At 33.2% G+C, this 27,837-nt stretch overlaps 2 protein-coding genes across 2 annotated transcripts; both read right to left on the reverse strand.

Annotated features, from left to right (window-relative positions):
* Window positions 1-3,307: 3,307 nt before the first annotated feature.
* LOC108987975 (receptor-like protein kinase FERONIA) lies at window positions 3,308-4,543 on the reverse strand. Its single transcript, XM_018961055.1, has one exon. The coding sequence runs from the start codon at window positions 4,541-4,543 to the stop codon at window positions 3,308-3,310; it is 1,236 nt and encodes a 411-aa protein (XP_018816600.1).
* A 20,153-nt stretch (window positions 4,544-24,696) lies between these two features.
* On the reverse strand, window positions 24,697-27,837 carry LOC108988137 (receptor-like protein kinase FERONIA). The gene has a single exon (XM_018961272.2). It carries the CDS (start codon window positions 27,739-27,741, stop codon window positions 25,057-25,059), a length of 2,685 nt encoding a protein of 894 aa, XP_018816817.1. The 5' UTR covers window positions 27,742-27,837; the 3' UTR covers window positions 24,697-25,056.

A 27,837-nucleotide genomic window follows, 5' to 3' on the forward strand; every position in this document is an offset into this window, starting at 1 on the left:
TGTAAATATTCCCCAAATGTCATTTTAAACCTTCCTGCATTTCAGCTTCCATGGAGGATTTGTTAAACAGTCTTGGAGCTCACAGTTCATGTCTCTGCTTTCTTTTGCTTTTATGTTCTTTCTCTTATTCTTGGTTGAGATGTACGGAGTTACAATTTTGTTGTTGCCTTATTTTAACAATGGCCTTATGGTTGAAGTTGGGTCCTCAAGCGTCAGGTTAAATAGATGTTAGAGATCACCAATTTATAGAGTAGTAAAACAAGGGCTGGATCATGAAGATTCACAGTTGGAAAATCAAGCTTTGGGTAGAGTCGAAACACTGAAAATGGTTAGAGAAACTCTTCCCATTTGACAATGTTGGGTTAAATATCTCTTCTCTCTTCCTTTTTTTTTTTTTTTTCACTTCAGTAGGGAAGGATTCTTCTGGTACATTTTCATTTGTGTTTGATGGAGTTTCCATCCATGACCATATTGAACCAAATTCGCTTAGCTGTGTTTGGATTAGGGACTTTGAGGAGACATTTGAATTTGTAATTTTAACCTTAATATATTGTTCAAATTCTATGGAAGAAGGTATATATCTTCATAATCACCAAGTCAGTGTTGAGAGGTGACTCTACAGTGGTGATATCCTTGAACAGATCTTTTATTTTTTCTTTTACAATTACTTGTTGAGACCAAAACCAATAAAGTATATCTTCATAATCACGAAGTCACTAATCACTATTATAATCAACATTATAACTATTTTATTGATCAGATTTTTTACTCTAAAAAAAATGCTGCTTTACCTTTATCCTTGCACATTTCATTTGTCAATTTTGATCAGAGCAAGAATTGGCATGACTAGATGACTAAACAACCTGATGAGTTGACTTGAGCACTTATAGATAAACAACCAAAATTCTTCTCTTTTACTGGTGGATTATAGGAGTATTGCGTTTTGGCATCCTAGAAGTAATAAGAGTAGCCTACAAAAAAGAGTAACTTGCTAGTAAAGTAGGAGCTTATGAGTAGTAGGAGTAGGCTACAAGTAAAGCAGTATGAGTTTTGTGGCTGTGTTGGAACATTGTGGACTGTGTTGGTGTCGTGTGGATTGTAATGTTCATTTTATTTGTGGACCGTGTTGCTCCATATATGAATGTTCATTTTATATGTATTGGACTGTGGAATGTGTTGGTGCCGAGTGGACTGTAATGTTCATTGCGTTTGTGGACTGTGTTGCTCAATATATGAATGTTCATTTTATATAACATTGAACTGTGTATTGAGGAAGGAGTATTTTTATTTTTGATCTCGTACTTTTTTCTTCCAATCTTTCTCATTAGTAAAAAGTCTCAGTTCTCAACATTTGCTAGTAAGGCTACAATTTTTTGGACAATCAAGATAGTTTTTTTTTTTTTGGAAGGCTTGATCCGAGAGGAGGGATTCTTTTCTTCCACTTTTCTTGTGGTTGTAAAATGTAACATTTAAACTTTTGGTAAAATTCACAAAATTTTAATTTGATCATTAACTATTAGCTACAATTAAAAAAGTTGGTAAAATAGGAAGAGTTGGCTAAAATTAGTTTGTTGGTGCTAAAAAGTGAGATTCTAGCCTAACTTCACTTTTTTTTTTTTAAATGAATTCCTCTGTATTCATTCATTGAACTATATCCTCATTACAAAATTTCTCCTTACTGATAATACTCCTAATACAACTTGAAATCTGTTCTAACCAAACTATTTCAGAATGTAAAAGTAAAGCTTCTTGAGCTAAAATATGAGCTACTTCATTTGCTTCCCTATCATAAGAGAAAAAATCCTCATCATCCAAATCGATGCACTTAGTTTCCTCCTCCATCAATTTCATACTTTCCCACCTCTTCTCTAGCTCATTCATGTTTTGCCCCACCTTCTCTCCCTTGCTGGCCACCTTTCTTGTCAGAAACTATGGGAAACCCGACGTCAACTCCACTGACCACCACCTTCCTGCCACCTTCAGTACTCCCACTTAGCCGTAACAAATCCGTTATGCACGTCCCTACACCTCTCTGCCACCTTTAGACCCCACTTCACCTCAGTCCCCTTCCCGAGAGATAAAAAAGAGAGACAAGACTCCCTATGAAAGCATTACGTTAAAATTGCCAAGCTTTAGACTTGACAATGCGTGACAATGTGGGAATTATTGCCTCAAGCAGCTAGCCGAGCTCGGAATCTGATCCGATCGAGCTGCCCATTTACTTTGGTAAAAGTAGGATGGGCGAATTGGAAGCGGTCCTCCGTAACTTTAATTGTAGCAGGAGCTCTTTGTCAAAAAGCAAGCATATAAATTTAAAAAGAAATGACATTATTTTATTCAAAAGTTGTATTAAAGTTTTGATATGATTTGTGCCTTTATTATTTTACTTTATTAGATAAGTATTTATTCCTCGTACGTATAATATGAGAGGCAAATTATGTACTATAATGAGATTATGTACTATAATGAGATGAGATAATTTTAAATAAATTGAATAAAATATAATTAAAATATTATTTTTTTAATATTATTATTATTTTAAAATTTAAAAAAAAATTAAATTATTTATTATATTTTATATAAAAATTTTAAAAAATTATAATAAAGAGATAAAATTGTTTCCGGATCCAAACAAGTCCATATGGAAGCCAAACAAATAGAAAAATGATATTTTCAGTGAAGTGTGCAAGTATCAAGCATGTTATTTTAAAAAAAATAGTAAATATAAAAATTATATAAAAAAATTAATTTTTAGCAGTAAAACTCACTTTTAAAAAAAAATATTCTGCATTTACATAATTTATAACTATATCTAGTATTACTCAAATTAATATTGTGATAATTAAATACCTTTGAATTAATATCACAAGTAATATTATAAACAGTAGACAAAATATAGTATCAATAGGAAAAATATTACCTGTAATGAGTCTTTAATTAGAAAAAAGTGTATTTGCGTGCCTTTAGAGAAGTAAATGATAGAATGCCTTTTTCGTATCATTTCAATCTCGTTTTATTATTCTTATACATCACAGTTACACATACTCGTTCCCATTATTTTTTTTCAATACATATTTTTCTAATATTAGTACGCATGTTTTCTCCAGAAATGCCCATAGTGATTAAATTATCTCATGAATATCTCATATATATACATTATATAATAAATAGACACGCTTGTAAATAATAGAATCTATAAGTACTTAACCTTAATTTTCTTATACTCTTATAAAATAACATATTATAAGCCTACACCAGTTCCAATGGCAATGAATCTTGTTTTCCTTGAGTTGGATGTCGAAGCAGGTTATTGAGCTGGAGGTGAAGAGGGCAGCAAAGTACTGGCAGGATTGGGTCCAGCTAGGTTGTTATTGCTGTCGCTCAGTTTGAACACTTCGACCCCATTTAAAATGGCATCGTAGATTGCATTGGTAGCTTTTCCAGGGTGTAGAGCAATAAAGAGTGTACTCTTATGATCCTCAACTCCCATCTTTTGGATCAGAACTACATAATCCTGAAACACAGGCGTATCCCTTCCTCCGCTCCACATAATTACATCAGCGGTACTTTCGGCTTTCTTCTTATCTATATAGATAATGAATGGCCTTTCGCCGGCCATCGTTATACTTGGCTCGATTTCGCAGAAATGAAGCCTGACCATATAATAAAACCCCGGATCTACGGGTAAACCCCATGTTAAATTAGAAAGCAAGTTCCAAGTTATGTTTGGACCCATCGTGATTGCAGACCGATAAACGTCATCGGGGGCAGTGTAATTTGGTATTACTGAGTATTTGAGCGTCAAATCTGGCTGGCGGGGGATCACGCCACCACTTAACAAGTATGGGCTATCTTGGGACCATTCTCTAAACATGCCAGTGTCTCCCTTCGACGATATCGAGCTCCCGCCCATATTGAGTCGAAGAATCATCTCGAGTGCCCTGTAGTTGTCTATAGAGAACTGAACATTTTGGCCAACGTAAGGGGGGCTTGGATTTTCTGGACTGCTATAGTAGAGGTACGTTGGCATGGAGACGATCTCAATTCCATTAACAAAAGCAAAGAATCTGCTAGAAGCAGTACTTGGCGTTGGAATGAATGTTAAATTCAAGTTTTGATCCTCTTCAACGTTGATGCAGAACTCTTTAGAAAGACGTTTTGAGCCCCCCAAGTAATTAGCAAGAATGGAAGCACTGAAGTTTCTAAGTAAGGTGAACTTGCTGTTTGCTTTGACTGTAAAAAAGGCCAGAGATCCATCAAAACCAGAGTATGAATCTGCGTAAAAGTACAAACGAACAAATTTAGGACCGGAGGTGACAGGAAATACGTAGGTGAATTGGGAATAGGATAAACGGGCAGTCATGTAGGGGACAGTTTCGACATATGAGTCTTGGCTTTGGGCTTTAGAGGTAATAGATTTCTGGTTACGTTCTTCTATTGGAGCAAATTTGGAGGGCTCCATGTCTCCAATCCACATGCGGTTATCCATATCCGTTGTGTTGCCAGCATAGCCGCAGTTGAGGGGAACATTATCAACGGCCATGTAACGAGGAGTAGAATTAGCGATTGATATATGAGGGAGAAGGAAGAGTAAGAAGACGAGTAGAATAGGTTTGAGTATTGAGATGTTGCCCATGGGAGCAAGAGATGATCACACACAATTAACGGGATAACAAAAGGTCAAGCTCCTTTATATTCCAACTGCATAAAGAAGTATCACAGCTAACATTATTGAATTATTCATGTACGTGCCAAGCAGCCGTAAGCGCGTGTTTCGAAATTTCATACCAGCTTCCCCACCTTCGCTTTTGGTAAAAGTAGCATGGGTGACTTGACTTTATTTGTAACATGATGAGCTTTTTGTCAAAAAACAAACAAAAAACATATAAATTTAAAAAATAATATTATTTTATTCAAAAGTTAGTATCAAAGTATGTAATTTCGAAAGGATTTTGTGCTTATATTATTTTATTTAATTAGTTAAGTACGTATTTCTTCCCCCGGCGTATAATATAAGATACAAATTAACATCGCGATAATTAAATACCTTTTGAAGTAATATCATAATTTAAGTAATATTATAAACAGGAGACAACATATATAAGTATATATCAATGGGAAAAATATTACCTGTAATGAGTCTAGCTTTAGACTAAAGCTGCACATTTGTAAGCCTTTGGGAAATTTTGAAGATTTCATATATATAAACAATGAAATATTTGCCATTCCTCAAAATTAATATAAAGTGATGAATCCTAAAAAAATTAACAAATTAAAAATAAAAGATAAGAAGCCAGCGTGGGGAAACATATATATGGACAATGGGTACTAGAGCACTATAATCTGAGAGCGAGGCTAGTTCTCTGTGTTTTGAATTGAATTAATTTAGCTCGTTTGATTTAGAGGTAAGACGAGATGAGATTAAAATTAAAAAATTGTTAAAATATATTATTTAATATTATTTTTATTTTAAAATTTTAAAATAATTAAATATTTTATTTTATATTATACTAAAAATTAAAAAAATTATAATAATTAAATAAGATAGAAAATTTTTCCTAAAACTAATCGAAGTTGGGAAAGTTGGAAAAGTCGTTTATAATCTGAGAGCATTATTTCATGTATTTCTTCGTGGAAACAAATTATCAACTTTAAAATAAAAAGAAATTTATATACATAAGTACTGACAACTGTCAATGGGTTGGTACTGTTCCCGATCTCCGAAGAATCTGCTTTTACGAGGAGGGGCCCAAGTTTTATCTTTGAATGAAACAAATTTAATTTAATTTAATTCGTTACATCGCGCCAATTAGTTTATCAATTGGATAGTGACAAAAAAATTTTGGTTTAAGATAAAAATTTAAAATATTATTTTTTAATATTATTATTATTTTAAAATTTAAAAAAATTAAATTAAAATTGAAAAAAATTGAATTATTTATTATAAATTATGTAAAAATTTAAAAAAATTATAAGAATGAGATTAGATGAGTTGATAATTTTATTTCTCATTCCACTTACCAAATCTACCACTAGCAGAATAGGTTTGAGTCTTTGAGATGTTCCCATGGGGGCATGCTAGAGATGATCACTTACTATAACAATGTGGGAACCAATGAACGGGAAAAACAAGGGTTCCTTTTTATTGTACATAAAGTTGTCTAAGAGCATTGGTAATAGCCTAACTTAATGTCAATGAAAGTCTAAATTTTAACTATATGTGAGAAAAAATCTTCACATTGGACTAGCCAAAGGTCCAAAACTCAACACTTTAACTACTGTAAATCTTAGGTCCTCTTCAAACTTGGCGAATTACTGTTCACACTGGAAACAAATATTTTATTATTTCATCTACCTCTTACTCTATTTTCTCATTATACTACTCGAAGTCGCCCATTTACCTCATTTTTTCTTTCTTCTCCCGAAAGCTCCCAGCATTTGATCCTTCGTCTTTTTCAACCCGCAAGCACCCTTCTCTCCGTCAATCGTCTATGTTGTTGCCGTCTTCTAGCCCAGTGATCTCTTCCTCTCTCCTCTCTCCCTCTTCTCTATGTAGGCTTTCCTCTCCCTTTTCTCTTTCTATTTTCTCGCATTCACATAGACCTCGTGCTGAGGACGAGAAGTCGCGCCTCAAGCCGATGAAGCTTTGTTAAAATCTCTATTTCATTTTCGTTTTTTTTTTCCGTCGTTTTAAGTTTTTCCCAAAAAATCAAAGTAAGAGTGACGGTCCCAGTTTGGTGAGATTTTTTTTTCCTTTTTGTTTTCATTTTATCATTCCTTCTGTTTCTCCTTTAGATTTAGAGTCTTCTTTGCCTCTCTCTGGCTTGTAGTATTATCAGGGTAACCCTTGCAACATTTTCAGTTGAGCCCAAAAGAAATCCACTACTTCTCTCCTTTCTAATCCCTATTATTGTGTAATATCATTTCATTCCCCAAATATCATTTTAAAGCTTCCTGCATTTCAGCTTCCGTGGAGTATTTTGTTAAACAGTCCTGGAACTCACAATTCAGCTCTCTCCTTTCTTTTGCTTTTATGTTCTTTCTCTTGTTCTTGGTTGAGATGTACGAAGTTATAGTTTTGTTGTTGCCTTATTTTAACAATGGCCTTATGGCTGAAGTTGGGTCCTCAAGCGTTGGGTTAAATAGTTAGAGATCACCAATTAATAGGGTAGTAAAATAGGGGCTAGATCATGAAGATTCACAGTTGGAAAATCAAGCTTTGGGTAGAGTCAAAACATTGAAAATGGTTAGAGAAACTCTTCCCATTTGACAATGTTGGGTTAAATATCTTTTCTCTCTTCCTTTTTTTTTTTCACTCCAGTTGGGAAGGATTCTTCTGGTACATTTTCAGTTATGTGTTTGATGGAGTTTCCATCCATGACCATATTGTTGATTTTCTGATAAGCACAAAGTGTAACTTGAGAATAGAAACAAAGGAATGAGAAAATGAAAACCTTTCATGAATTATCTGATGAATTTACAATGAGTGAACTAGTGTTTATATACACTTGAAGAAATAACTGAAATAACAGAATTACAAATTTTGATTTGCCTCCTCTACTTTTAGCTTTTCCTCCTTTGATTTTAATTCCATTTTGTCAATATGAGAGGCTAATACTCCAACACCCCCCTCAAGATGAACATGAATGTTTAAAATGTTCATTTTGCAAAGAATATGATGAAAAAGCAATGACCCGAGAGGCTTGGTGAAGATCTCTGCTAATTGTAATCTCCAAAGAATGTAAAAAAGCTTGATGATGTTTTGCTGCAGCTTTTCCCTAACAAGATGACAATCTATTTGTATGTGCTTTGTTCTCTCGTGTTGAATTGGATTAGTGGCAATAGAGAGAGCTGATTTTCTGTCAGTGTAGAGCATTGTTGCTTGAGGATGATCAACACTAATATCTTGTAGAGCATAGAGCAGCCATTGCACCTCACATGTAGTTGCTGCAAGAGCCATGTATTCTGCTTCTGTAAATGATCGACTAACTGTAGCTTGTTTTTTAGATTTCCATGAGATTAATGAATCTCGTAGAAAAATAGCAAAGCCTGTAACACTTCTTCGAGTGTCTATACAACTTGCCCCTTTCTGAAAAGTTTTAAGCTTCAAGTTTGAAGAGGAAGAGAAGAACAACCCTTGGTCTGGTGTTGCTTTTAAGTACCTAAGCACTCGAACAACAGCTTGATAATGAGAGACAACTGGTTTGGCAAGAAATTGGCTGAGAACTTGAACAACATAGGCAAGATCAAGCCTTGTGATTGTTAGATATAGAATCTGCCAACCAACCTCCTGTAGGCTGAATCATTCTCATAAAGATTTGAATCATTTGCAGTGAGCTTGAGGTTGAATTCCTTTGGAAATGCTGCTGGATTGGAGCCAATGAGACCCATATCTTGAAGTATGTCTAAAGCATACTTTCTTTGACAGAGTGAAATTCCAGACTTTGATCTAGCTACTTCCAATCCAAGAAAGTACTTAAGTTCCCCCAAGTTCTTAATAGTGAACTTGTCATGCAAAAAGGTCTTGAGTTTTTGAATTTCAAACAAATCATCACTAGCTAGTAGAACATCATCTACATAAACTAGTAATGCTATGAAGGAAGTAGTAGTTTTCTTGATAAACAGTGAGCAATCATAATTGCCTTCAATGAAGCCATAATCGAGAAGGGCATGAGAAAGCTTTGCAAGCCATTGTAGAGAGGCCTGCTTCAAGCCATAAAGACTCTTTAAAAGTTTTCAGACTGTGTTGGACTGTGTAATAGTCAATCGAGGGGGCACTTCCATATAAACTTCTTCATGTAATTTACCATGTAAAAATGCATTATTTACATCTAATTGATGAATGTGCCAACCTCTAATTACAGCAACAAGCAATAATAGTCGAATGGAAGTGATTTTTGCCACTGGAGAGAAAGTATCAAAGAAGTCTAAACCTTCTTGTTGAGTGTAGCCTTTAGCTACCAATCTTACTTTGTGCTTTCTATAGTTCCATCAGCCTTGTATTTAACTCAAAAAACCCATTTACAACCTAAGGCCTGTTTAATTTTAGGTAGAGTAACAAGTTCCCAGGTTTTGTTTAACTCTAAAGTATCAAGTTCATTTTTCATAGCAACTTGCCATTCAGTTAATTTTGCAATTTATTTGTATGTTTTGGATTCTTGAGAAGTAGAAATAGAAGCTAAAAAGGCTTTGTGTGATACTAAAAGTCTACTAGCAGAAAGAAAGGAAGATATAGGATATAAATTACCTGTGTTAGAGAAGCAACCAGTACAAGTAGATGGATTGTTTGCATATGTAAACAATGAGGCAGTACCACAATAATAATCCTACAAAAATTTTGGTGGTTGTTTAATTTTGGTTGATTTTTTGATATATATGTGGATTAGGTGAAGCAGTTTGATGATGATCAATGTTTATGTGAGATGAAACTGATTCTTGGAGCTTACTGAAGGTATATTCAGATTAGAAGAGATAGGAATATTTGTATGAGATGAAATTGGTTCATTGGAGGTTGCTGAAGGTATAATCAGATCAGGATAGATAGGATCATGTTGAAATTCTGAATGAGGAAACAAAAATGTAGGTACTTTAGAGTTAAGTGGGAGAGCTTTAAATGGAAAATTGGCTTCATGAAACACAACATTTCTGGAGATGAAAATTCTATTAGCGTTCAAGTCCATGAGTTTGTAACCTTTGACATAAGAGGGATATCATTTTATTAAACAAATCACAATATTATTAAAAAACATTTTATTAATCATTAAGAAAAAAAAACTTAAAAAAAAAAAAAAAGTGGAGGGGAAAGTTCTAGCGGGGATCCCTAGCATTGTTCTTTTATTTTTGATCTTGTACTTTTTTCTTCCAATCTTTCTCATCAATAAAAAGTCTCAGTTCTCAACATTTGCAAGTATCTCTCAGCTTCTTATATTTTCGTAGTTTGCAATTTTTTGGACAATCAAGATAGTTTGTTTGGGGTTTTTTTTTTTTTTTTGTGGTTGTAAAATGTAACATTTATACTGTTGGCAAAATTCACAAAATTCAAAAAATTATAATTTTATTATTAACTATTAGCTATAATTAAGAAAGTTGGCAAAAGAAGAAAAGTTGACAAAAGAAGAAGGATTGGCGAAAATTAATTTGTTGGTTTCAAGAATTGTTGTATAAATTTTTTTGTCAAATATTATTAAAATATATAAAGTGTATTTATAAAATATATAAAAAAATATCAAATATTATTAAAATATATAATATTATATTATTATTTTAACTTTAAAATAACTAGTCCAATATAAATTAAAATTGATACTACAACTAAAAATTGAGATTCAAACCCAACTTTAGACTTCACAATGCGTGCCAATGCTCTAAGAGCATTCTCATTGGATTAGCTAAAAGCTAAATCCAATGAGAATTTAGCTATTAAGTCATAAAATAGCTCACATTGAAATAGCTACAGTAATATCTAAAATTATTTCTAAATTTGAAAGGAACTATTCATTCATCAAATCTATTTTATATTCTTTTTTTCTCTCTCCCTTTAATATCAATTATTTCTCTCTCTATTTTAAATGACAATTGAAAAAATATAATTAGAATACAATTACTAATTAATATATAATATTATGAATAGTAAAATATGATAAAATAAAATAAATTTATAATTAAAAAAATTAAAATTTTTTTAAATTTATTAATTACTTATTATTATATAATGAATAAATAGATAATTCAATGTGAAGATTTGATGTGAATAGTCAAAATTAAATTTATCTTATATTATTTTATTGTCATATAATGAAAAAATGGCTATTCTAATGTAGAAATTTATATGAATATAATAGTTAAATGTTAAATTTATTTTACATTCATAAAAAATATATTTTAACTTTAGCTAATCCGATGAGAGTGCTCTTAAAGCTAAGAGCATTGGCATTGGATTGGCTATTTTACTCTTCAAATTTTGAAGAATATGTAACTTTTTCACTTTTAGCTAATCATTCAAAACTTAAAGTCTATATTGGATTAGTCATCACACACTCTATAATAATAAAATATTATTATTTTTTATTTTTATAATTAATTTTTATTTTTTAATTAATTCTATTTTCATAACCTCCTATAATGTCTAACAATCATATGGGGAAGAAAATGGGGAAGAAGAAAAACAGAGAAGAAGAGAAAAAAAAAAAAAACTAGAAAAAGAGAAAGAACGAAGAGATGTGGGAGAGGGAAGAAGAGAAGAAGAGAAAAAAATATAGGTGAAGAAAACAGAGAAATGAGAGAAAGGAGACGCGGGAGAGGAAGAGGGAAGAAGAGAGAGAAAAGAGACGCTGGAGAGAGAGACGGATATTAATAAACAATTAATTTGAAGATGAAATAGTGTTTTTCATATTTGAAGAAAAAGATAAATTTACTGTAGTTAATATTTATGATGAAAAGTATTTTGCTAATTCAATATGGGCTAACTATTAATAAAGTTAGCTAAATTTAGAGATAAAAAGTTATTTAAAGAAGCCAATATAGATGCTCTAACATTGTGGAAATTATTGTCTCAAGCAGCTGGCCGAACTCGGGATCTGATCCGTTCCCATTTACTTTTGGTAAAAGTAGGATGGGTGAATTGAAAGCGGTCCTTCGTAACTTTATTTGTAGCGTGGGCTCTTTGTCAAAAAGCAAACATATAAATTTTTTTAAAAAATGATATTATTTTATGAGGCGTGCTACGTACAGTCCCCGTTGGGGGTTTGCGTGCGCACGAAATGGATATTTATGTCATTTTCTCTATAATTTTGGTCAAATGTCAAAAATAATCTCCACTTTATCTTCTTCCATCAAGCAATGTGATATAATTCTGAACTTTCATTCTTATCACTCTTCTCAAAACACGGGCCTAGACACGTCAACTCAAAACAAAGTGGTCTTGTGTTTGAGTGTTTGAAAATAGATTTCTACCGTTTGAGTTCCTCTGCATCTCCTCCACCACTGTCGACATGTAGAGTCTCATTTGAAGCATTTGAGTGCACTGAAAATAGATCTCTTCTTTCAAGAATAGATGCTTAAAAACAGACCACTTCAAATATGGATCCAGTTGAATTTCTTTCCGAAATTTTAATCTCTAACGAGAAAAACTTTGATTGTTCATCTATAAAAGAATCATTCCAATCTTTCGGTAATATTCATGCGATTCTTCCTTTGAGACATCAGGATGAAGAGGGGTGCGATTTGACTCGGGAGAAGAAGGTGCTTGAGCAATTAAAACAGTAACTAAGTTAAATGACGGGTTTTTACTTATATGCATTTTTTACTTTAATGAAACGAAGCGTTTCACTTTGTGCGCACGCAAGCCTCCAACTGGGAGTGTATCTAGAATTTTTCTTATTTTATTCAAAAGTTGTATTAAAGTTTCTAAAATTCTAAATGCAGTCCCAGATTGAGGCTTGGGTGCGCACGAATTAATGAAACGACTCGTTTCATCCTAAATACATCATCTCCCTTAGTCCCTCTCCCTCCCCCTCCTTCCCCAATTTCCTTGTGCGAATTAGGTCTCTCTCTCTCTCTCTCTCTCTCTCTCTCTCTCTCTAATGCGTCGTCTTGTGCGATTTTAGTTTCCTTCCATACAAACTTACTTCACTCAATGCTAGTTAGTGCAGAGACAAAAGATGAAGATGAAAATTTCTCATTTTGGTTTCCAGCTATGGCTTCTTAGACTCTTTTCCCAGGGACTTTTGTCATGGGATCCCGCTGCAATACGATTGTGTTCTTATTCTTGGGTAGGTTTTCCTTTTTTGATCGCCCGAGTAAAGAGCCAGGGGGCCTCGGGTTGCTACTACCTGGACTATTTGGAAACCAAAGTCTCTGATGTGAGTATTAATGGTAATCGTTCACTTATTCTTGGGAAAACGTTCGCTTTTTGGCTTCTGGACTTAGTATTTTATTGTTTGGTGATGAATTTCTTTTTTCCTGGTTGACGGGTTGAACAAGTTTTCACTTAGTTTGTGGGGGTTTGTGGTTTGGATGGTATATTTGAATGATGAGGTTTTGACGCAGTTTTCTTGCAATTGGTTGTTCATTTATTTGAAAGTTTGTTTGCTAAGTAGGCTTTGTTCTTGTGAGTTCGGCATGAAGAAAGAAAATAAATATTCTATCTTGCAAAGTAAGGACTCCATCTTTACTAGACTACCAGTTTATTGTTTTCTCTGAAACAGTTGTATCTTTTAAAGTTTACTTGAACTGCTATTGTATTGGATGACCTGCGAAATACGAGAAAGCTTAACTCTTCCTTCCCTCAATGTACACTCTATTGAAAAACTTGGATCTTCTCCGTGTCCGGACCATCACATTGACTGAAATTCTAGAAAACTCGGTTGAAGCTTGAAAGTAAAGATAAAATAATAAGTTGAGAACCTCTTCAGGCCGAATGAGGCGAATCGCTGGAGGGAGGGAAGGAAGAAAACTGGATCTGATCATTTGAGCTTAGGGGCCTTTTTGACATTTCGTTATAATTTAAAGAGTAAATTACTATTAAGTACATTCGTCCGCAAGCAAGCCCCAACTCAGGACTGTACCTAGCAGTTCTCTTAAAGTTTTGAAATGATTTGTGCTTTTATTATTTTATTTTATTAGTTATGTGTTCGTTTGAATAGTGAGATGAGATGAGATAAGATGATTTTAGATGAATTAAATAAAATATTATTTTTTAATATTATTTTTATTTTAAAATTTAAAAAAATTAAAGTGTTTATTATATTTTATGTAAAAATTTAGAAGTGTTATAATAATGATATGAGATGGTTTCGGGATCCAAACAAGCCCATATGGAAGCCAAACTAATAGAGAAATGATATTTTCAGTTAAGTGCGCAAGTATTATGCACAATTTAAAAAAAAAAAAAGTAAATATGAAACTTATATAAAAAAAAAATTAATTTTTTGTAGTGAAATTTACTTTTTTTTTTTTAAAAAAAAAATGAGTATATTGTATTTACACAACCTATAATTGTATCTAGTTTACTCAAATTAATATTGTTATAATTAAATACCTTTCGAAGTAATATCACAAATAACGTACCTCCTCCATGGTTAGAAGATGAGCTTGCCATCAAGTTCGTGTATCTCAAAATAATATGGTATCTGTGTGTTGAGAGACTTTTACTCTCTTCCCTCTGTGACACAAAATGATTCTCATGGAGTCTAATAGACCAACTCTATTTATATATATATATATATATATATATATATATATATTTATACATATTTATGAGGTGAGAGTATGTACTTTCTCAAGTGCTTACTAAATAGTTCAGCCTATTATAGGCTCACATTATAATTATGCTAGTCCACACATAAAAGTGCAACACGGGCCCATTGGAACATAAGAATGAGCTAGAGGAGCTGTTGCTGTTTTGAATTTTAGTCTCGTTAATCTGAGAGTATCATCGTCGTGTATTTCTTCATGGAAACAAAGCAGAGATCATTTCCACGTGTAATAATTTATAGCACAAAGAATGTAAATAATACAATTAGAAGCATATATTAATATATATAGCCTCTGGAAAATCGGAAGTGATTTAAATAAGAAAGTACATATGAAATTACACTGCAGTATTATGATCTATTTGTTGATTAAATTTGGAAATTTGTATTGATTCAATCAATTTAAAGCAAACCAACCACTAAAATCAATGTACCGTGATCCATGCCGGCGAGTTGTACAACCACTACATGCAAGTTGTGCTTTGCTTGACCATTTAGGTCTTCCATTATTGACGTTAGATCAACTTTAATCTTTATAAGTGCATGGGTCATTAAAGCTACGGTGGTACGAATAATTTAGTGCAGATGATATGTTTTAACTTCTTTGGATCTGAGAAACACAGACTAAAACGTGTGATGCCACGCGCCATTATAAACAAATAGATACTACAGCGGCTTTCATTTACTGTGACGGATGAAACTGTCAAAACCATTACAAAAAATAAGCAAATCGTTATAGAAATTTTTTGTGACGGTTTGAAATCGTCCTCACCACCATCACCAAAAAAGCATCATAGTAGGTATTTTGTGATAGTTTATTATACAACCATCACTATTTTTTATTTTTATTTTTTATAACGGTTGGAAGTCTGTTGTGAGTTGTAAATTCGAACGTGAAGAGATTTTATGACAGTCGAATTCTGTCATAGAAAGTATGTTCAAACATCAACAACAACATTCGAACATTTTCCCGATCAATTAGCATTCAAATGATAAATATCTAACGTTCAATACTTTTCATTCTCACGTTCAACTTCTACGTTCGAACATATCGAATGTTTGTAATGTGATGTTTGAATCTTGCATTCGCAAGTTTTATTGGGCAATTCTTCGAACGTTAAAGATTAAACGTTCAAATGGTTAGTAAATATGTTCGAACACATTTTCATTAATCATTCAAACATTAAGAAATATTTGTTCGAACGTTTGGGGAGTATTTACATTCAAACGTAATACCTTACGTTTGAATGTATGTATCGCACGTCCATGTAGTTACGTTCAAACGTTGTTTCAAAGTAAAGGCAGGCTCAAACATTTTTTTATTACATTTGAACATACTATCAGAATTAATAATTTCATAAAATTAAAAAACATAAAAATGGTATCATATTACACCACAAATAATATCATCTCATGAAAATGTTTTAAAGAGCTGCAAAATTAGTCAATAAAACTTTTGAACAATGATAGAGTTTATTTCTTCTTCTTTCATCGCCCACCGCGATCCTGCTATAGTGACATAACACATTCCATCTGAACCAACATATCCCTTTGCACTTGTTCTTGAAATTCAATGCGTATTTTTTCCTTCTGGTCTCTTTGTCGCTCCTTCAAACGCGTCTCTAAATCGGACTGTCGTGATAAGGGAGCCTCTAACCCTTGCTGTCTCGACTAAATCTGTCAATTTCTTGGCGCGCATCATCCAAATCCTTGGTAAGATTATAAACTTTTGAAGTTGAGGCGATGGAGGATGAATCGACACTCTTGAAAGAACGTCCCAAACCTCTGACCAAACCAAACTTAGTTTTAAAGACCTGCATAAATATGTCGATGTCACTGGGAGAAAATTCATCAGAGTCAAACTGCATCTCAATCATTTTTTCCTACAATAATTATGAAGAAAACCACATAATAAGTAACATATTAAAAGAAATAATAAAAAAACATAATATCCATTCACATGTTGGCATAATTTATTCACACAAAATAAATGCTACTTACATAATTATCTTTGACGACATGATCAATTCACTCACTGTGTGCATCGGTGTGTGTAGCAACATAGACATAAATGAAAAAGAAATTTTCAGAATCATTGCATTTCTAACAAAACCATAGTAGTAAATATAAAAAATCATGTTAGTACTTAAATAAAGAATATGGTAAAATGACTGAATTTTAATAAGTAATTATCATTTTATTGGTAAGGCGTTGGAATCACCTTGAACTGACGCGATGGTACTGGATTGTCAAAGACGTTATATTCTGTGCATTGATAGAACTTAAATGCTGCAAGAGAAATTAACAGTGTTAAATATAATCTATGAAACTAATATATAGTATATAAATTGTTATAGGGAAAAAATCTAGAATACCCGATAATATGGAGTTGCGAAAAGATCACATAATGCTTCTTCCAATCGTCTAACTTAATTTTTTGAAAAGCGGACTAAGCAGCCTCTTCCGACGTCTCAAATTTCTTGGAGTGGTCACGACCTTGTTCCTTGTGATGCCAAAATAATATAGCCATCAACTTATTGACAGTTCGTACTTCCTTGTTATAGCTGAAATTTAGATTGAATTCATCCCAAGAAGTGAATTGCATAAAAAATATGACCTTCTCATAACTTGTCTCCTCAACGATACAATCGCACAACCGATCATCGTATATTTCAAACCTACTATGTGCAAATGGTTGAATCCAAAACTTCACTCAAAAAACACTTCTATTGTCTGGAAATACTTTAAAAAATATTTACTTACACGTTTTTTTTTCTCTCTTGTACGTACAGAAATAGACAATTACTACCACACTATACTATGTTTTGTTCAGAAAATTTTTGAAGACTTTTGAGAATGATAAAAAAAGAAAAAATAAAAAAATAAAAAAAAAATCATTCAAAAAACCATCTGGCTGAAAAATTTAAACGATAGAATCATCAATAGAGGAGCGACTTCCATGCACTAATGATATTAATGGCTTCAAAAGAAAGTGAATGACGTACGTTAAAAAAAATAAAATGAAGATTAAAACACTCCGTCACATAAAATTATTGAGTAACTGAAACTTATAGGATTTTGCTAGCTTAATAGTTCTAAACACGTACGTACAGTAACTCCGGAAGCAACAAAGCTATTAACGGTTTGAGAATTAAAAACACGTTAATGACTACTCTCAAATTCAAATGCCATGCATATGCACCGTAATTGCACTTTAAAAAAAACGTTACAAACAATATTTATTAAAACATACGAACAGAATGCGATGCCAATATTTAATATTGCTGGGAGAATTGCTTAATTAATTAGTTAACGAAGTTCAGTTGGTCAGCATTTGAAAATGTACGTAAATTAAGCATTTTTATGTTATGAAGAAATTTTGTACCATCAAATCTGTGTCAAATCTTTCTGTCAATGAAATGAAGAAATTTTGTTTCAAAAGATGATAAAAAGGAGAAGAAAAGAGAAGTAAATGACAAAATGCTTTTTTCATATCATTTCAATCCCGTTTTATTATTCTTATACATCACAGTTACACGTACTCGTTCCCAATTTTTTTTTTTTCAATACATATTTTTCTAATATTAGTACGCATGCACATGTTTTCTCCATAAATACCCATAGTGATTAAATGATCTCATGAATATCTCATATATGCATTATTATATAATAAAATAGACACGCTTGTAAATAATAGAATCTATAAGTACTTCACCTTAATTTTTATTTCACTCTTATAAAATAACGCAATATCAGTAGTACGTTTAGTTGCATATATGCAGCAGTACGATCGATCGATAAAAGGTTAACATCTTAACTAATTAGTACCTGCATGCAGGCTTGTGATCCAAGCTAATTATGTTGAACAATCTAATTAATTCAAATACAAATGGGATTTCAATTTTCTTTTCTCTATAGTAAACGATTGTCATTAAGTAGTACTACTAGAGAAAACTATGTTTTTTTTTTTACCAAAATACGGCCATGTACTTGATACATCGATCGATACTATTCGTGATCATGATCATCCACTAATTTAATATATATATATAAACAATGACACATTTGCCATTCCTCAAAATTAATATAAAGTGATGAATCCTAAAAAGATTAGCAAATTAATAGGAAAAGATAAGAAGCCAGCGAAGGGGAAACATATATATGGACGACAATGGGTACTAGAGCTAGGAATAGATCAAAAGAGATAGAAAATCGTGTTTCGTGACCCATACGATCAATAAATCTCGTTAATATGAGAGCATTATTTCGTGTATTTCTTCATGGAAACAAATTATCGACTTTAAAATAAAAAGAAATTTATATATATATATATATATATAAAAGTACTACTGACAACTGTTAATTGGTTGGTACTGGCTTGCTTTTGATAAAGCAACAATTTTCCTTTTGTAAAAATCCAGAATTAGGACAAATGATCATAGGATATTCCTTAAAAAAAAAAAAAAAAAAAAGAAGATTATATCATGTGTTAATCCCCTACTCCTTTCAGGTCTCTCTGCCGCGTGGTGACATTAATTATCAAATCTAAAGTATTATTTCAATAAAAAGATTATATCATGTGTCCCATACATACTCCTTTTCAGGTCTCACTTGGATTAAATTCTAATCAGACGGTTTGTATTTGATTAGGATTCACACGTTTTTGCTTTCCAAAAAGAGAGAAAATAGAGGAAAACAAGTACCCTCATGCTTTAAGGGATAATGTCCGGATCATTACTCGGAAAGAATCTGCTTTTACGAGGGGGGCCCAAGTTTTATCTTTTCATGAAAACAAATTTAATTTAATTTAATTCGTTACATCGCGCCAATTAGTTTCTGAAATTCAATTATTGACCTACTTTTCCAAAGCTGAACGAACTCTTCATCCAACCAATCAATTTTTAATTATTTTTTTTTAAAAAATAATAGTTATAATTATAAATACGTCAATATTATACAATTATTTTAAAAAAAATAAATAAATACGAGATCTATATGAAAAAATAATAATTTGTTAATAGTAAACTCTCCACTCTTTTTTAAAACGACTGTACGATATTTACACATTTTACGACTACATATAATATTATTATTTTTTAATATTATTATTTTAAAATTTTAAAAAATTAAATTATTTATTATAAATTATGTAAAAATTATAATAATAAAATTAAATAAGATAATAATTTTATTTCTCATCCCACTTTCCTCGAGAGCAGAATAGGTTTGAGTCTTTTAGACGTTTCCCATGGTAGCATTCTAGAGATGATCACTGGCTGTAACAACGTGGGAACCAAGGAACGGGAAAAACAAGGGCTCCTTTTTATTGTATCTGCATAAAGTGGGAATTATTGTCTCAAGCAGCTAGCCGAGCTCAGAATCTGATCCGATCGAGCTGCCCATTTACTTTTGGTAAAACTAGGACGGGCGAATTGAAAGCGGTTCTCTTAACTTTATTTGTAGCATGAGCTCTTTGTCAAAAAACAAACATATAAATTTTTTTAAAAGAAAATGACATTATTTTATTCAAAAGTTGTATTAAAGTTTTGAAATGATTTGTGATTTTATTATTTTATTTTATTAGTTAAGTATTTCTTCCTCCTACGTATAATATGAGAGGAAAATTATGAATTCGTTCAGAAAATGAGATGATTTTAAATAAATTAAATAAAATATTATTTTTATTTAAAAATTTTAAAAAAATTAAATTGTTTATTATATTTTATGTAAAAATTTAAAAAAATTATAATAATGAGATGAGATGATTTCTAGATCCAAACAAGCCCATATGGTCGAAACCAAACTAATAGAAAAATGAAATTTTCAGTCAAATGCGCAAGTATCATGCACGTTTTTTTTCAAAATAGTAAATATGAAACTTATATAAAAAGATTAATTTTTAGTAATGAAATTCGCTTTTTTTTAAATGAGTATATTGCATTTACACCACTTATAACTGTATTTAATATTACTTAAATTAATATTGTGATAATTAAATACCTTTTGAAGTAATATTACAAGTGATATTATAAACAGTAGACAACATATAGTATAAATAGGAAAAATATTACCTATAATGAGTCTTTAATTAGAAAAAAAGTGTATTTGCGTGCCTCTAGGAAATTTTTGAAGATATCATATCAAAAGAGATGGTAGTAGAGGAACAGATCAAAAGAGATGGAAAATCATGCATCGGGACTTATTGGAACATAAGAATGACAGGAGCTGTTTCTGTTTTGAATTGGAGTGATCTCGTTAATCTGATCAGAGCATCGTCGTCGTGTATTTCTTCATGGAAACAAAGCAGAGATCAATTCCGCGTGTAATAATTTACAGCACAAAGAATGTAAATAATACAGTTAGAAGCATATATTAATATATATAGCCTCTGGAAAATCGGAAGTCAAGATTTAAATAAGAAAGTACGAATGACATGATCGATATTTGACTTCACTTTTTTTTAAGAAGAATGTGCGGAACAAGAGTATTCTTGTATATTCATGATATGTTTAATGGAACAATATTCATTCTGATCATATATAATTCAGATTTTCAGGTTTTCGAAATTACACTGCAATATTCTGATCTTTTTGTTGATTAAATTTGGAAATTTGTATTGATTCAATCAATTTATAGCAAACCAACCACTAAAATCAATGTACGTTGTTGCTATTTTATTGATCAACGTACATTGATTTATTCGCAAAGAAACAAAGGAAAAAGACTTTCTTTCTAGTTTTAATTATTATTTTTTTACCCGTGATCAATGTACGAATAAGTTAGTGCAGATCGTATGTTTAACTTCTTTGGATCTGAGAAACAAAGACAAAAAACGTGTGTACAAAAGCTTTCATTTATTGTGGGGGACAAAACGGTCACAAAAAATAAGTAAACTGTCGTAGAAATTTTTTTGTGACTGTTTGAAATTATCTCCCCCACCGTCACCAAAAAAATATGATATTTTGTGACGGTTTATTGTATAACCGTCACTAATTTTTTTTTTTTTTTTTTTGGTGTGACGGTTAGAAGTCTGTCGTAAGTTCCAACTTCGAACATTAAAAGATTTTGTGACAATCGAATTTTGTCACAAAAAGTACGTTCAAAGGTCAACAACAATATTCAAACGGTTACCTGACCGATTAGCGTTCGAACGATAAATATCTAATATTTGATATTTTTCATTCCCATGTTTGACTTCTACGTTCAAACGTACACACGTTTGAACATTTATAATGTGACGTTTGAATTTTCTATTTGCAAGTTATTGGACGATTGTTCGAATATCAAAGATTAAACGTTTAGATGTAACATAAATATGCTCGAACTCATTTTCTTTAATCATTCGAACATTAAGAAATATTCGTTCAAACGTTTGTGGAGTATTGACGTTCGAATGTATGTATCGCACATCCATGTAATTACGTTCAAATGTTGTTTCAATGTAAAGGCAGGTTCAAACCTTTTTTTATTAGAATTTGATCGTATTGTTCAAAATTAATAATTTCATAAAATTAAAAAATATAAAAATGGTATCATATTACATCACAAATAATATCATCTCATGAAAATATTTTAGAGAGTTGTAAAATTAGATGACAAAAGTTTTAAACAATGATAGGGTTTATTTTCTCTTCATTCATCGCCCACCGCGATGTTGCTGCAATGGCATAACACATTCCATCTGAACCAGTATATCTCTTTGTACTTGTTCTTGAACTTCAATACGTATTCTTTCCTCCTGGCCTTTTTTTCGCTCATTCAAATGCGTCTCTAAATCGAACTGTCGCGATAAGAGAGCCTCTAACTCCTGCTATCTCAACTTTATCTGCTCAATTTCTTGACATGCAGCATCCAAATCCTTGGTAAGATTATTAACTTATGAAATTGAGACGATGAAGGATGAACAGACGACATGCTTTAGAGAACGTCTCAAACCTCTAACCAAATTAGACTTAATCTCGAGGACTTGTATAAATATGTCGATGTCACTGGGAGAAGATTCCTCAAAAGTAGACTACATTTCAATCATTTTTTCCTACAAGAATTAGAAAGAAAACCACACAATAAGTAACATAAATATTAAAATGAATAATAAAAAACATAATATCTATTCACATGTTGGCATAATTTATTCGCATAAAATGAATTCTACTTACCTAATTATCTTTGGTGAGAGGATCAATCCACTCATTGTGCGCATCGGTATGAGTAGAGCAGCATATACATGAATGCGGAAGAGATTTTCAGAATCATCGCATTTCTAACAAAGACACAGTAGTAAATTTAAAAAACTATGTTAGTATTTAATTAAAGAATATGATAAAAATGACTGAATTTTAATAACTAATTACCATTTTATCAGTAAGACGTTGGAATGACCTTGAACCGTTGCGAAGGTACTAGATTGTCAAAGACGTTCTATTATGTGCATTGATAGAACTTAAATGCTGCAGGAGAAATTAACAGTGTTAAATATAATTTATGAAACTAATATATAGTATATAAGTTGTTATAGGGGAAAATCTAGAATATCTGATACTATGGACAAGTAAAAAGATCACAACACTTTCTCCAATTGTCTAACTTAATTTTTTGAAAAGGAGACTAAGCATGCAGCCTCTTCCATCGTCTCAAATTCCTTGAAGTGGTCATGAGATTGTCCCTTATAATGTCAAAATAATGTAGACATTAACTCATTCACAGTTTATGCTTCCTCACTACGGCTAAAATTTAGATTGAATTCATCTTAAGAAGTGAATTGCATAAAAAAAATATGACCACTTCATAACTTGTCTCCTCAACGATACAATAGCCCCACCGATCATCGTATAGTTTAAACATATTTTGTACTAGTGGTTGAACCAAAAACTTCACTCAAAAAACATCTTTATGTTGTCTGTAAATATACTAAAAAGTATTTACGCACACATGTTTTTTTTCTCTCTCTTGTACGTACAGAAATAGACAACTACAACACTACTGTTTTGTTCAGAAAAATTTTGAAGACTTTTAAGAATGATAAAAAAAATTCACTCAAAAAACCATCCGGCAGAAAATTTAAACGACAGAATCATCAATAGAGGAGCGACGCCCATGCACTCATGATATTAAATGCTTCAAAACAAAGTGAATGACGTACGTTCAAAAAAAAAAAAAAAAAATGAAAGAAACACTCCGTCACATAAAATCATTGAGTAACTGAAACTTAAAACACCCAATATAAATAGATGAACTTTAACTAGTTAATGAAAAAATAATGATAAAAGTAACATCGATCTCCCAATGGTCAAGCATAACATTTCATTAAAAAAAAAAAAAATGCAATACCCCGTAGTCGTTATATATAGGATTTTGCTTAAATATAGTTCTAAACACGTACGTACAGTAACTCCAGAAGCAACAAAGCTATTAACAGTTTGAGAATTAAAAACACGTTAAACACCCAATCTCTCACTCAGATAAATAGAATTTTTTTTTATGACTACACTCAAATTCAAATGCCATGCACCATAATTAATTCACTTAAAGAAAAACGTTACAAACAATATTTATTAAAAAATACCAACAGAATGCATGCGATGCCAATTGCTGGGAGATCGAATTGCTTAATTAGTTAACGAAGTTCAGTACGTTGGTCAGCATTTGAAAATGTACGTAAATTAATTAAGCTTAATTTTTATGTTATTGCCCCAACTATTTTTTTTTTTTGGCATATTTGTGCTGATCAACTTTCTTAAGGTAGTCCAACGATATTAATGTAAAATCTATCAAATCTGTATCATCAAAACTGTGTCAAATATTTCTCGTCAGTGAAACGAAGAAATTTTGTTTCAAACGATGATAAAAAGGAGAAGAAAATAGAAGTAAATGACAAAATGCCTTTTTCATATCATTTCATTAATCCCGTTTTATTATTCTTAATTATACATCACAGTTAATACACATGATACTCGTTCCCAATTTTTTTTTTTTTTTTCAATTCATATCTAATTTCAAATATTATATAGTACGCATGTGTTCTCCAGAAATACCCATAGTGATTAAATGATCTCATGAATATCTCATATATACATTATTATACAATAAAATAGACACGCTTGTAAATAATAGAATCTATAAGTACTTCACCTTAATTTTCTTTTACTCCTATAAAATAACGCATCAGTGGTTTAGTTGCATGTAGCAGTACGATCGATCGATAAAAGGTTAACATCTTAACTATAATTAGTACCTGCAGGCTTGTGATCCAAGCTTATGTTGAACAATCTAATTAATTCAAATACAAATGGGAGTTCAATTTCCTTTTCTCTATAGTACTAAACGATTGTAATTAAAATACGGCCATGCACTTGATACATCGATACTATTCGGGACGATCATCCACTTAATTAAAACTAAATAATAAATGAGAATAAAATTATCGAGAAGGAAAAAGATGAAGACATGTTTTTGTCTCAAACGACCCAATATATAAGTTATAACTAGGGTTAGCCTACCAATTACTATACTACATAGAAGTTTCAGGCAGTACCCTTGTACGTACATTTACTCCTGCCTTAACATGATTATATGACAACAAGATTAATAATTTCACACACTAAAGTTCCATACATAATTGAACATGGACCCAGAAAGCAAAACTATTCATGATAGCAAACGACTTGGTTCAGACGCGCATGCATATCCATTCTTCCTTCTCAATCTTTCTTTATTATTCACTTTTCCAACCTTATCGGCTTGTCTCATCTTTATATAACAAGTACTACCCCACACGTACGCTAGGAAAACATTGAAAAAGACCACTTCAAGCTTTGGAGACGTTGCTGGTGTCCGTAAACACATCTTCACACCTAACAGTATCAGAATCAAGACTTGGGTAGGTCATCCCTGTATTATTTGTAGTCAACCAGGTTCCACTATCCGATTCCGACATATGCCCGCTGAAAATGTTATTGGATCGCCGAGTTTCAGTGGTATCGGAAACATGGAATGATAATACCTCTGTATATGTTTCCTTGCCATCGGGATTGACTTTCTCCTTCACGGCGTCTGCTTCCTTCTGCCGTTCCAATGCAAAGGTAAGTTTATCCATAACATCGTTCATGGTGGGCCGTTGGCTCCCCTGATCACGCACGCAACTCTCTGCGATATCCGCGTACACCTTGAAACACTCCGGAGCTATCTTACCCGTCAGATTCGGATCTATGATCTCACCCAGGGTCCCCTTGTCAATGCATTTCCGAGCCCAGTTGGCCAAATTCCATTGCTCCTCCTCCAGTTTTGGATTCAGTGCTTTTCGGGCACATAATACCTCAAAGAGCACCACGCCAAACGAGTACACGTCTGATTTTTCCGTCAGTTGTCGACGCCTGGCGTAATCCGGATCCAAATACCCGAACGTGCCCTTTACCATGGTACTAACCGCCTTGTCATCTTGACCTTCTTTGGACAACCCGAAATCAGAAACCTTGGCCACACAATTCTCGTCCAATAAAATGTTGGTGGACTTCACGTCACGGTGGATGATGGGGTGCTTCACTCCCGTATGCAGGTAGTTCAGACCACGTGCCGCTCCGATGCAAATTTCGAGCCTTTGTATCCATGGGAGGGAATCCTTGTCCGTGTCGTAGAGGTGTTCCCGTAGTGTCCCATTGGACATGTAGTCGTAGACAAGGATCATCTCCCTCTCGTCGTTGCAGTATCCAATGAGAGAGACGAGGTGGACATGGCGAAGCTGGGAGAGCATCTCAATCTCCTTCCAAAACTCTTTGGCCCCTTGCTTTGACTCTGGGTTCAAACGCTTGATCGCCACAGTCATGGGACCATCGTCAACGAAACCCTTGTATACCTTCCCAAAGCCACCGACGCCAATAACTAATCCTTCATCAAAGTCGTGGGTTGCTGTTTTGATTTCTTCAAGTGAGAATTGGCGGCATAGCTCGTCGGGCAGTGATGAGGCTTTTGTCCTCGTTGACTTTCCTTTGTTTCGGTCAGACCAGAACCAGCACTTCGATGCTGGATAGTAAGAACTATAACGTTTAGATGTCCTCAGTTTCCAAACAACCACGCAACACGCTAGAGTGAGCAAGGCCAAGAATAAGCCTACACCGGTTCCAATGGCAATGAATCTTGTTTTCCTTGAGTTGGATGTCGAAGCAGGTTGTTGAGCCGAAGGTGGAGAGGGCAGCAAAGTACCGGCATGATTGGGTCCGGCGAGGTTGTTATTGTTGTCGCTCAGTTTGAACACTTCTACCCCATTTAAAATGGCATCGTAGATTGCATTGGTAGCTTTTCCAGGGTGTAGAGCAATAAAGAGTGTACTCTTATCCTGATCAACTCCCGTCTTTTGGATCATCACTACATAGTCCTGATACACAGGCGTATCCCTTCCTCCGCTCCACATAATTACGTCAGCGGTACCTTCAGCTGTCTTGTTGTCTATATAGATAATGAATGGCCTTTCGCCGGCCATCGTTATAGTTGGCTCGATTTCGCAGAAATGAAGCCGGACCAGATAATTGAACCCCGGATCTACGGGTAAACCCCATGTCAAATTAGAATGCAAGTTCCAAGTTATGCTTGGACCCATCGTGATTGCAGACCGATAAACGTCATCGGGGGCAGTGTAATTTGGTATTGCTGAGTATTTGAGCATCAAATTTGGCTCACGGGGGTTCGTGGCATTAATCAACAAGTATGGGCTGCCTTGGGACCATTTTCTAAACATGCCAGTGTCGTTCTTCGGCGATATCCAGTCCCCGCCCATATTTAGTCGAAGAATCATCTCGAGTGCCCTGCTGTTGTCTATAGAGAACGGAACATTTTGGCCAACGTAAGGTGGGCTTGGATTTTCTGGACTGCTATAGTAGAGGTACGTTGGCATGGAGACGATCTCAATTCCATTAATAAAAGCAAAGAATCTGCTAGAAGCAGTACTTGGCGTTGGAATGAATGTTAAATTCAATTTTTGGTCCTCTTCAACGTTGATGCAGAACTCCTTAGAAAGACGTTTTGAGCCCCCCAAGTAATTAGCAAGAATGGAAGCACTGAAGTTTCTAAGTAAGGTGAACTTACTGTTTGCTTCGACTGTAAAAAAGGCCAGAGATCCATCATAACCAGAGTATGAATCTGCGTAAAAGTACAAACGAACAAATTTAGGACCGGAGGTGACAGGAAATACATAGGTGAATTGTGAATATGATAAACGGGCAGTCATGTAGGGGACAGTTTCGAGAGATGAGTCTGGGCTTTGGGCTTCAGAGGTAGCAGATTTCTGGTTATGTTCTTCTATGGGAGCGAATTTGGAGCGATCCATGTCTCCAATCCACATGCGCTTATCCATATCCGTTGTGTTGCCAGCAGAGCCGCAGTTGAGGACAATATTATCAACGGGAATGTAACTAGGAGTAGAATTACCGATTGAAATATGAGGGAGAAGGAAGAGTAAGAAGACGAGTAGAATAGGTTTGAGTATTGAGATGTTGCCCATGGGAGCAAGAGAAGATCACATGACACAAACGGGAAGAGATTAACAAATTAAAGGGCTAGCTCCTTTTTATTCTAACTGCATAAAGTGTCTCACAGC

Source organism: Juglans regia, chromosome 1 (genome assembly GCF_001411555.2).
Source record: "Juglans regia cultivar Chandler chromosome 1, Walnut 2.0, whole genome shotgun sequence".
Classification (NCBI taxonomy): domain Eukaryota; kingdom Viridiplantae; phylum Streptophyta; class Magnoliopsida; order Fagales; family Juglandaceae; genus Juglans; species Juglans regia.